The 12,786-nt window shown below is 43.6% G+C and overlaps 2 protein-coding genes across 2 annotated transcripts in view; one reads left to right on the forward strand and one right to left on the reverse strand.

Moving 5' to 3' along the window:
• The window catches only part of DTWD2 (DTW domain containing 2), a 98,157-nt gene that overhangs the window by 48,390 nt on the left and 36,981 nt on the right, over positions 1-12,786 (forward strand). The window contains exon 4 of the mRNA XM_083404344.1: positions 8,981-9,170. Coding sequence (XP_083260470.1) covers positions 8,981-9,170 — 190 coding nt within the window. The remainder of the gene's footprint in view (positions 1-8,980; positions 9,171-12,786) is intronic.
• Positions 1-12,786, reverse strand: part of LOC310660282 (uncharacterized protein) — a gene marked incomplete at its 3' end in the record, with an annotated part of 514,773 nt that overhangs the window by 3,445 nt on the left and 498,542 nt on the right. The window lies entirely within an intron of this gene.

Below are 12,786 nucleotides of genomic sequence, written 5' to 3' on the forward strand. Positions count from 1 at the left end.
TGAGGAGGTGTGGTGTATAGCCTCCAATGTTCTGGGCAGAGAGGAGGTTCCCAGGCTAGTGTGCCTTTTCTTCTTTTGTTCCTTAATTACTTGAGGGATATCTTGAGTGATTTCTTGAGTGATTTCCTGAATCACACTTAGGTGGGTCATTAGGTGTGGATTAGTTGCTAAAGCCTTCGTGTCTTGAACTCTTGAACTTTGTGAAGAGTTTTTCTGAGAAGATGGCTGTACTGCACTTGGTTGTGCTCTGGCTTGGCTTCGTGTATAGGGGCGAGCTGTGGTTTTGTGGCCTGTGCCAGCCAGATCTGTGTAGGGATTGCAGGGGGGTGCAGCATCCGGAGGTGCCACCGTCTGGAGAGCTGAAACGGAGACCTCACACAAGACAGACACACACACCAACAAACTCCACAAACTAGAGAAACGCCAGAAGCCCAGCCACCCTCCACAACAACCCATGAAACAAACAGTACATAACATATCAGACAGGATCCTCACCTCAACTGAAACCAAAGTACTCTCCAAAGGTTTCAACTTTGCAGTCGCCCCGAGACGCATCCCCACGGAAAACATCATATGCGGAGTCGAAGCTAGCCTAACCAAAATCAATCCAGATGAAGCCAATAAAATCAGACTTGAAGTCACCAACATCCTCTGCTCCAGCAAACCACCCAGAAGCAATTTACACAAAGAAGAACAGAAAGCACTCACCAACCTGAGGAAAGACAACAACATAATCATTCTCCCAGCAGACAAAGGTAATGCCACTGTTGTGATGAACACATCAGACTACCAAACAAAACTATCAAATCTACTCCAAGACCCTACCTACCAACCTATAAAAACAGATCCCACCACCTATCTGGAAAAAACCACCAAATCCAAAATAAAAGCCTCTCCTATCAGTGAAGAAATCCAGCTAAGAATCATCCCCAGAGAAAAATCATCCAGATGCCCCAAACTCTACGGCCTCCCCAAGATACACAAAGAAGGAACACCACTCAGACCAATAGTCAGCTCCATAGGCTCACCTCTACAAAATCTCGCTAAATTTCTCGCCAAGCAACTTCAGCCCTATGCAGAATCCATCTCTTCACACGTTCCAAACTCCTTCCAGTTCATAGAAACAATAAAGAAGCAAAACCTACAACCCAATGACCTACTTGTGAGCTTCGATGTTGTATCTCTCTTCACACAAGTGCCCATTAATGAAGCCTTGACAGCCATTCAAAACAAATACAATCCCCCCGAATACATCTTGGACCTGACCAACCACTGCCTAACCAACACGTACTTCATCCACAATGGACAAAGATACAAACAGATAGAAGGAGCACCTATGGGATCACCCCTCTCACCGGTCATCGCTAACCTGTACATGGAACACTTTGAAACCAATGCTTTAGACAAGTCAGAACACAAACCCAAACTTTGGCTCAGATATGTTGACGACACCTTTGTAATTTGGCCACACGGGAAGGAAAAACTGGATAGCTTCCTCACACATCTCAACAGCCTACACCCCAAAATACAATTCACTATGGAAATAGAAGCCAACAACCAACTTCCCTTCCTTGACGTCCTAATCTACAAAAAACCTGATGGCTCCCTAGGACACACTATCTACCGGAAAAAAAACACACACCAACCGCTACTTACATGCACAATCACACCACCACCCTGCACAAATAAACTCCGTAGCCAAGACTCTCATCTCCAGAACCAAACGCCTGGCTGACGAAGACCACTTGACAACTGAGTTACAGAATCTCTCAAATGTGTTAATTGCCAATGGATACCAGCAAAACAGGGTTACGAAGCTAATCCAAAAAGAAACACCCCCCAAAAACCAAGACACAGAAGAAAACAATGGCATAGCCCTCCTTCCTTATATCAAGGGCACTACAGATAAAATTAGCAAAATCCTCCATAAACACAATATCAAAACAGCCTTTTGCACCAACCAAAAAATAGCCAATATCCTCAGAAACCCCAAGGATAAAATTCAGTTGGAAAACCAAGGGGTCTATGAAATACCCTGCAAAGTCTGCCCAGCCACGTACATTGGACAAACAAACAGACGAATAAATGCACGGATCGCAGAACACAAGAATGCCGTCAAAAAAGAAGAAAAAACTTCCTCTCTTTTCCAACACATGAAAGAAACAGGACACGAAATTAATTTTGCAGATTCCAAATTGCTCTTTAACATGGAACATCACCACAAGAGAATAATCATGGAAGCCATCGAGATAGAGAAACACCCTCACAACATGAACAAGCGTGACGACACATCCCGCTTGCCAGACATCTGGAAATTAGCCCTCCCCACAAAATCTGACACCAGATCCAGAGGCACACAGAACGCCATCACCAATCAACCACACCAGACCCAAACCCAGACCCTCTCCACAGATAAATTACAGACACCATCCAGTAGCCAAACCAGGGTGGCACCTCCGGATGCTGCACCCCCCTGCAATCCCTACACAGATCTGGCTGGCACAGGCCACAAAACCACAGCTCGCCCCTATACACGAAGCCAAGCCAGAGCACAACCAAGTGCAGTACAGCCATCTTCTCAGAAAAACTCTTCACAAAGTTCAAGAGTTCAAGACACGAAGGCTTTAGCAACTAATCCACACCTAATGACCCACCTAAGTGTGATTCAGGAAATCACTCAAGAAATCACTCAAGATATCCCTCAAGTAATTAAGGAACAAAAGAAGAAAAGGCACACTAGCCTGGGAACCTCCTCTCTGCCCAGAACATTGGAGGCTATACACCACACCTCCTCAACAGTATTTATAGGAACTCAAACACTGAGATCCTGCTCTGTTCCAGTAACAAGAAGCCGAAAGCACCAGCCTGAAGATGACGAGTGAGACCTCGTCGAAACGTCGCCTAGACACCCCAACTTTTACACGGGAAGACACCCGAGGACACCAAAACCTGCATTCCTGTACCCGTGAAAATCTACGAAAGCATATATATATATATATATATATATATATATTCTACTTTTATTATTTTAGCATCCTTTTAAAGCCCCCCCCCCAAGATCTTCAATTTTAATTTTAATAAATTAAAACGCTATTGATGTTTCAGAGGTACTTACGAGAACAGAATCTTCATATTTTGTGCAGACAAAAAGCAAAACAAATCTAAATCTTCAAAATTCATCACAGATTAACCTGAAAAATCAATCTGAAAAGTTTTCAATAAACTTGCAGCACTGAACAGCTGAAATACAACAAAAATGTATTGGAAATGAACAAGTTTAGTGGGGGGACACATTGAAAAGTTGCTGAGACTTTGAAGAATGGGCAAGAGTTTACCTCTCGAAATTCAAGGTGGAAGCAGCATTTTCGGAATGCTCATGTCTATAGAGGAAATCTGAATAAAATAAAATAATAAATAAAATAAAATAAAATAAATAAAATAAAATAAAATAAAATAAAATAAATGTAGCTTTCAAGAGCAGTTTTGTGGTGATGGTGCCAACTAATTATGTGATGTACAGTGGTGCCTCGCAAGACGAAAAGAATCCGTTCCGCGAGTCTCTTCCTCTTGCGGTTTTTTTCGTCTTGCGAAGCAAGCCCATTAGCGGATTAGCGGCTATTAGCGGCTATTAAAGGCTTAAGGGATTAGCGGATTAGCTGCTAAAAGGCTATTAGCGGCTATTAAAGTCTTAAGGGATTAGCGGATTAGCTGCTAAAAGGCTATTAGTGGCTTAGATCAGCTGATAAGAGGCTTAGATCAGCTGTTAAGCGGCTTAGCGATCAGCTGTTAAGCGGCTTAGGGGCTTGGGGAAATGGGGGGGGGGGGAACCCAGGAATCGCAAGACATTTTCGTCTTGCGAAGCAAGCCCATAGCAAATTCGTTTTGCGAAGCACCTCCAAAACGGAAAACCCTTTCGTCTAGCGGGTTTTCCGTCTTGCGAGCCATTCGTCTTGCGGGGCACCACTGTATTTTACTGAGTGCATTGGCCATAGACAATAAGTATGGCAACTATCCTAGGAAAAATATAACTTTAGAGACAGAGTGCAGAGAGTAATCCCTAGCTACGTTATCAAAGTTTGTTTCCTTTTTGCCAAAAAGAGATGCCTAAGAATAGAAGAGAATGGCAAATATAATATGGGGTTTTCTTTATGAAATATAAGTCTGTAGTCACAACTTGGCATTACAACAGACAGCATTTTAGATTTTAAAAATTCTGCTCAGGAAAGCAAAAATATATCTAGGAATAGCATGAAATCCCTGTCCTTTCTTAGATGAAATTGCATGGCCGTCTCAGCCCTGTCTTAAAAGTGGAGCAGCATTCTAAGCAGCAAAGAAAAAAGTAGTTCTATATAATAAAAAGATGGCTTCCAAAACAAAAAGGACTTAGAATTTTAATCTCTCTTTCAAGATGGGTTTTGAAAATTCCCATCCCACCCTACAAGTATCTGTTTGCATTCTTAAATGGAGGTTCTTCTGCTGCTATATCAGCAAAGGAGTCTGGTTTCTTATCAATTTGCCCCAACACACCATCCACAAATGTATGAAGGACCATTTATACTCATATCAACCTGGCTCTGCACCAAGATCTTTGGAAACCATTCTGCATGGTTTCCATAGTGTCTGAGATGGGGTAGGTAGCAGTTAGGGAGAGGCCCTCATTAGTTGTTGCTTCCCACTTATGAATTCTGCCCCCTGAGGCTCATCTGGTATAGAGATGTGTTTTTAGCAGCCAGGGGAAACCTTTTCAAAAAATTAAAAATCTTTAACTCAGGCATAGGCAACCTTGGCCCTCCAGATGTTTTGGGACTACAGTTCCCATCATCCCTGACCACTGGCCCTGTTAGCTAGGGATCATGGGAGTTGTAGTCCCAAAACATCTGGAAGGCCGAGGTTGCCTCTGAAAAGTATGTTCATTTTGGGGTTGAGAGGACGTGCCTGTGTATGTAGACCAGTTCTGTGAAACATGCACCACTTCTGTGGAGACATTTCCTTCTGGCTTCTCATATCAGTTGAGGATTACGATAAAGGCGCAAAACCCACTTTCATTTATTTTTAGTAATGCTCAGTCCTTAGCGGCTGGAAAATGCTTGAAGTGGAGTACCTCTGCCTTAATCGACGCTTTCAGTTTGTCCTCAGTTTACACTGAAGCAGCTGGCAGGCTTTTCTCAGCCTCTTTGAAGCACATAAGGCTCAAGAGGAAAGTCCTTTCTTTGTAAGAAAATCACATGTGCATATAGAATGCAACTTTTATTTTTCCTTTTACATCCCGAGATGTAAGATCTTTACAAATCCGGCTCTGATCTGGAGGGGCAGGGGGATGTTGAATTTTGGGGTTCCCCCTCCCTGTGATTCCTTGAGTCTTGGGAACTTCAAAAAGGGTGAAGCCACTCTGATTGAAGTGGGATTTACTATCGAAACACCTGCCACTCTTTGGTACTGCAATATCCTTGTTTCATGCTTTGTTTCATAATGGTGTTCCAGTCTTCTATGGATTCACTCCTGCATAGGTTGATACAGTAGGACAGATTTTTTTTTTTTTGGTTAATTTAAGTAATCTCTATGTTAAACACAGACCATTGAAGCTTTTATTTTAATAGTTAATACAGTGGTACCTCGGGTTATAGACTCTTCAGGTTACGTGTTTTCGGGTTGCACACCGCACCAAACCTGGAAGTACCGGAACGGGTTATTTCTGGGTTTTGGCGCTTGCGCATGCGCAGAAGTGCTAAATTGCGCTTTGGGCATGCGCAGAAGCGGAAAATCATGACCCGCGCGTGCTCAGACACAGCGCTACGGGTTGCGAACGTGCCTCCCGCACGGATCAAGTTCGCAACCCGAGGTTCCACTGTACTACTGTATGATTGGGTCAGGGATGAATGTCTTGTCAGGATCTCCCTCAGCTCTTTGATTCTCTAGTTGCAAGCCATTGGCTTGTGAATATGGAGGACTTCTAAAATGATCAAACCAGTTTCTTTTGCCAAGTTGATAGCCTTCTCCAGGTCTGTTAAGTATCTCTTCCTGGTTGGTAAAGTATGATTCTCTTAATCTCAGGTTGTGGGTTTGAGCCCCATATTGGGCATAAAGATTCCTGCATTGCAGGGGTTTGGACTAGATGACCCTCGTGGTCCCTTCCAACTCTGCAATCCTACAATTTTAATGTAAGCTAAGTAGCAGCTTAGGGATGCGGGTGACGCTGTGGGTAAAACCTCAGCGCCTAGGACTTGCCGATCGCATGGTCGGCGGTTCGAATCCCCGCGGCGGGGTGCGCTCCCGTCGTTCGGTCCCAGCGCCTGCCAACCTAGCAGTTTGAAAGCACCCCGGGTGCAAGTAGATAAATAGGGACCGCTTACCAGCGGGAAGGTAAAAGGCGTTCCGTGTGCGGCTCTGGCTCGCCAGAGCAGCGATGTCACGCTGGCCACGTGACCCGGAAGTGTCTGCGGACAGCGCTGGCTCCCGGCCTATAGAGTGAGATGAGCGCACAACCCTAGAGTCTGTCAAGACTGGCCCGTACAGGCAGGGGTACCTTTACCTTTTTACCTTTAAGTAGCAGCTGACATATTGAGGTGGGAGTGCTTACTTAGCCGCCCAGAGTGGCTGGGGAGACTCAGCCAGTGGGCGGGGTATAAATAATAAATTATTATTATTATTATTATTATTATTATTATTATTATTACCCCAACCTCCCGACAGCTGTGTTGCTGCTGATTACTAGGAGGAACAGGCAGTGGCGGAGGAAGCCGCCCAGGGGTGGTGTGAGCCACCCATAGGGGCAGGGCACACCGCGGGGCCTCTGGAGTCTGCCTGCCTCTTCCCACTCAGCTGTCCTATAGCTGGGGGGAGGGAGATGCAGTGGGCAGACCGTTTGGGCAGCGCGGAGCCTGTGCATGCCCAAGCCACTGCGTCTCTCCCACTGCAGACCCCATGATGAGTGCCGCCCGGCATTTTGTCACCCCTCTCAGTGGTGACACCCCAGGCGGACCACACCCCCCCACCTCCTTCCTCCGCCCCTGGCAACAGGGAGGTTGGCAAAGCGATCCTGTTGATCTCACTGACCTCTCTATTGCCTTACCCCTCTCCCTCCCAGTAAGCAAGAGTGACTCTGTCAGGAGGTCAGGTGAGTACTGCTGCTGAACCATGCCGTCCACTACTAGCTAGGACTATAAGTTGTCACAGAAACTAGCTACAGTGGGCGGGAGGCATGTCTTTCTCCTCCCCTATCCTGGCTGGAGGTGGGGTCATCAAGCCTTGTTGGCCTGTGGCAGGAAAACCAGCAAAGAACCCTGTAGCACCTTAAAGAGCAACAGAGGTATTATGACACAAGCTTTGCGGGCAAAGTACGTTTCATCGCATCCTGGCAAATGCGTATATAACTGTAGAGGAAAAAGTGTAAACTGTGAGACCAGAGGGAAACCTAATGTAAAAAGAAAATGTGCCAAGTTTAAAGGCATTTAAAATAGGCACTGTGGCCATTCATAAAGTTGTGTTGATGAGAATGCAGACATCCTGGCATGGATATAAATTAACAATTCAACATTAAATGTGTTTAATGCATTGTTCGGTGTTCCTAAATCTAAGAGCTGAATGCAGTCATTGGATCATTTTATAGCAACCGCCACTCCCTAATGTCCATACATGGTTTTTGCTGCCTCTGAAGGAATCAAACTGTTCCACCATTTTATGTTTTCTTCTTTCTTATAAAATGGTTGGCTGCTTCCTTTTTTTTTTTTTAGAGGTCTACATTATACAGGAGGGTTCAAAGTTAAGCCTGAGAATTTGCCAAAGGGAAATGAAACTTATAGATTTAATGGGGGGAAAGATGTTTGGGGAAATAGAAACTATACCAAGGTTCCACTTCTCCCTCTGATTGACTAAGACATTTAGGGAGGGAGTTGAAATAATTTACATATAGGGAAGAAAAAGAGAGAGGGGAGAATATGCTATAGGGTAGAGAGAAATAGTTGAGGCACGGGAAGCTAGCACAATTGGAGCAATGTAAAAGGAAAAGCCTAAAGAGAAGACTGCAAATGAAACTAGTCCCTGAATTCTGAAACAGATGGATGTTGACTGGGACATTAAAAAATAATACTTCCAAAGATCAAAGAGCTGTTTCATGAAGGCAGCCAAGGAAAGAAGATAAAAAGGTAAAGGGACCCCTGACCATTAGGTCCAGTCGTGGCTGAATCTGGGGTTGCGGCGCTCATCTCGCTTTATTGGCCGAGGATGCTGGCGTACAGCTTCCGGGTCATGTGGCCAGCATGACTAAGCCGCTTCTGGCTAACCAGAACAGCACACGAAAACGCCATTTACCTTCCCGCTGGAGTGGTACCTATTTATCTACTTGCACTTGGACATGCTTTCGAACTGCTAGATTGGCAGGAGCAGGGACCGAGCAATGGGGGCTCACCCTGTTGTGGGGATTTAAACCACCGACCTTCTGATTGGCAAGGCTTTGTAGTTTAACCCACCGCACCACCTGTCTCTAAGGAAAGAAGATACCTGCTTGCTAACAGTGGGGAAGTCATCAAAAAAGGAGGGGTTGGCAGAGCTGGTTTGCTTGTTTCCTGTCCCTTTCCTGGGGAAGTCTGGTCCATCACACTGCTCCCTGCACCCCACTATTGTTCTGCCTCCAAAGGCTAACAGCTTTCTGCAGTCTCATTCACCAAGTTAATAGGAGTGCAGTACACAGGTTTCTTTCCCTATGCATTTAGGTAGTCCTGGAGAGAAAATGGTGTTGGGTGAAATTATTTGGGGAAGATTGTAAATAAGCAGTTTCATTCCGATAAATGAAGAATTGGAGTTTTCTAAACCAGTGGGGCTAAGTATGTTAAACAGATTTCATACATGTGGATACTTAGAATCCAGGTTTATCGTGAGGTGAAATGGGATAGGCAGGATCGAAAAAGACAAGCAAGTTCTATATTTGTACTCATCAGAAAGAAAGAAAGAAAACACTAAAGTCACTTTTTCAATATTTCTGTAGGTACCCTGAGCTGGCATCTGTGTGCAGAAATAAAAATACCTTAATATTATATCCTGGAGCTGGAGCAGCAAATTTGGAAGAGGTCGACTTGAGCTCACCTGATCCCTATGTGATCATTATCATTGATGGAACATGGAGCCAGGCCAAAGATATATTCTTTAAGAACAGCCTTTTTCGAATACCTAAACAGGTAAGGTTTAACACAGAGACTTAAAAATGAAGTGTGCTTCTGCCTGAGTCAGTTCCCTTTGCAGACTTGCAGACACCTGCAACACAGCATTTGCATATACCTTTTATTATTAATTTAATATGGAAAATGCTGCTCCAAGTGCTCCAATTATGCATGGAACTGTTAAAAGTTGTTACTGTTGCTGTTGAAAACAATTAAAAAAATAATAATCATTGGGGTAAAATTCTTGGAAGAGATGCTTGAATAACTCATGACTGGAGTTTTTGCTGACCAACGGCTTTGCATATTGACATGTTAATGTGGTAGGAGGGTCCTCGACTCCTTTTTGTAGCTGAAATACTAGTCATGTTTCATGTTGTTTTTACTCAACTATGCATTTGATCAATACCGTGACCTAAGAGAGATTTTTACAATGATGACTTCTGCAGCAACACCTGGTATAATCTCTCTTATACCAGAGAGCCAGTGTGGTGTAGTGGTTAAGAGCGGTAGTCATGTAATCTGGGGAACCGGGTTCGCGTCTCCGCTCCTCCACATGCAGCTGCTGGGTGACCTTGGGCCAGTCACACTTTTTTGAAGTCTCTCAGCCCCACTCACCTCACAGAGTGTTTGTTGTGGGGGAGGAAGGGAAAGGAGATTGTTAGCCGCTTTGAGACTCCTGAAGGGGAGTGAAAGGCGGGATATCAAATCCAAACTCTTCTCTTCTTCTTCATCAAAAGTTATCTTCAGCAAAGGTAACCTTTGATTACACCGACAATAGCCCTTGTGTGCTTGGTAGAAATTCCACATTTAGTATGCTGTAAGCCTTTCTGACAGGTTTTAGATCAGGCTGAGAACTGCCAGGTCAGCAACTCACAGAAGTATAGAAAACTGCCTTCTACAAGTCAGATCGTGGATCTGTCTAGCTTGATAATATCTTTATATTGACTGACAGCAATGCAATTCCACAGAGTTTTAGGCAGGAGTCTTCCCAGCCTTATCTGAAGATGTCAGGATCTGAACCTGGAACCTTCTTCATGAAAAGCATTTACTGTACCACCAAGCTGCAGTTCTTCCCCAAACCACAAGCCGTTTAATATTAAACGTAATGTGAATTTATTTAGTTATTTTGTTTATAGAAAAATATTGCATCCTGCTTTTCTCCTGCCTTTGAAAAGTATCCTGCTTTCCGACTCCAAGAAGGGGTTGCAAATGAAGTATAAAACCACAAAGGTCAAAACCAAAATACTGTTATCATTAAAGCAGTTGCAAAAAAAAGCTAAAAGCAGCACACACAAAATCCCCACAGGACACAAAGAACACAGAAACTGGAGGCAATGATAAATTAATTAAATTGATCAACAGCAGAATCGAAGGCTTTTTCTCCTTTAAAAAGAGTATTCAAATGCCAGTGGAACACAAATAGAGGAGAAAGGAACAGCGGAGCAGGGAATTCCTCACGAAGGGCACTGCCTCAGAAAAAAGAAAGGCAAAATGACATACAGTATATCCAGATTTGCACTTCTACAGTGGTACCTCAGATTACAGACATTCAGGTTACAGATGCTTCAGGTTACAGATGCTTCAGGTTACAGATGCTTCAGGTTACAGGCTCCGCTAACCCAGAAATAGTACCTCGGGTTAAGAACTTTGCTTCAGGATGAGAACAGAAATCGCGCGGCGGCAGCGGGAGGCCCCATTAGCTAAAGTGGTACCTCAGGTTAAGAACGGACCACCAGAACTAATTTAGTTCTTAACCCGAGGTACCACTGTACTGAGATTCAAAAATAGAGGCTAGAATGGAGGTCTGTGAATAGAATGCCTTATATCTCAATGTAGGGCCTGGCTAGCTCAATTGGTTAGAGGGTGGTGGTGATAATGCCAAGGTTGCAGGTTTGATCCCCAAATAGGACAATTGCATATTCCTGCATTGCCGGGGGTTGGACTAGATGATCCTCAGGGTCCCCTTCCAACTCTATAATTCTATGAATACTGATCGTCTGTGTAGTGTTCCAAGTGAGTAAGAATATATATATTTTTAAAAAGATTCTCTACCACAAGTAAGGTTTGTTACTTTCTCATCCGTTTAATGTTTTGTTTTGCTTTTGTTTATTAGTTTTATTAATTTCAGAGTGGTTTTCATGGCCTAAATAAAGCCTGAAAGAAGAGCAACTTAAGTTAATGCATCCTGAAGTATTATATAGAGACATTTAAAAATAAAAATGAATTAATGCATCGTTCCAGCTCGCAAGCTCCGTTAGTTATGCTGGTCCCTATCTGCTGTAAAATTCTCATGCAATTTATTAATCCGTTCCTTCCGCATATCATTTTTATCCTTCTGTTACAATTTCTTTTTTAAAAAAATTGCTGAAGGTCTGCCCATATGTGGAACTGGAACCATCAGTAAAGTTCTGACTTTGGTCATCTTAAGCATGGTGAACGGGTGGCTGAGAATTTTGTCGCGTAATCCTAATTGATTATAGGTTGTTCCTGCCCACCTCGCATGTGATTGGACTAGGATCTGGCCCTTACATCGTTCAGAGATGAGGGGCCCAGATCTTGAAACAGTTTGGAGCCAGGTTTTTCAGTTTGAAGGGCAAGAGAATCCAACAAAGAATGGCAGAGTTTTGAGATGTGTGTTGGTGTGTTTAGTGCATTGTATGAAATTCAGTGGGGGTACAGGGTTTGTGAATGCAGACTTAGAAGATCTGCTCCCTGTTTAGGAGTGCATGTTTGCTTCCAACACAGGCTGCTTATATATTTGTAAAATAAAACAAATATCACAAAGACACCGCAAGTCCCCAGTGCTCATTCAAAGGGTCTAAATCCTGTAGCATCCCTATTGGAACTTTCCACTACTTGCGGGGTGGGGAACATATTGTCTTGCTGTTATTGAGGTACTATTAAAAGCAGAAAATCTTGAATCCACATATAAAAGAAATACAGTCGTACCTTGGTTTTTGAACAGCTTAGTTCTTCAACGTTTTGGCTCCCGAATGCCGCAAACCCAGAAGTGAGTGTTTCAGTTTGCGAACTGTTTTTGGAAGCCAAACGTCTGATGGGGCTTCCACAGCTTCTGATTGGCTGCAGGAGAAACCGCACTTTGGTTTTTGAATGTTTTGGAAATCAAACGGACTTCCGGAACGGATTCCATTTGACTTCCAAGATACGACTGTATAGGGTGGGGAATTAATAAGTCTAGCACTCTCTTAGCCAGTTTAGGATTGTGTTGTGCTTAAAACTTGTGATTGTACAGCTCCCTTTTGGGTTTGAAGGAACTAGAAGTCAAGGTTCAGGAGAGTCTACTATTAGTAGGTGCAGGCTGTAGAAGGGAACTACTATTGCTAATTTAATAATAAATTCCTTTCTATTCAAGACATGCTTTTTTGAGAGATACTTTTAAACAACAGAACAGATACAGGGAGCTCTCAGATCTTACCGTAGCAACTAGCAACATGAGTTTTCTATGAGAAAAAAAGGTTCACTCATTCATAAAGGAGCAGCTTGAGGAAACAAAGATCCCATACAACTAGGGCAAAGTTTATATGTACTGTGTTAGTAAGATATTGGGTCACACTCCACTCAGGCATGACCAGGCTAAAAATTGTTAAGAAGCAATAGCTACAAAGATTATGCC

Source organism: Podarcis tiliguerta (genome assembly GCF_965153285.1).
Source record: "Podarcis tiliguerta genome assembly, chromosome: 11".
Classification (NCBI taxonomy): Eukaryota; Metazoa; Chordata; class Lepidosauria; order Squamata; family Lacertidae; genus Podarcis; species Podarcis tiliguerta.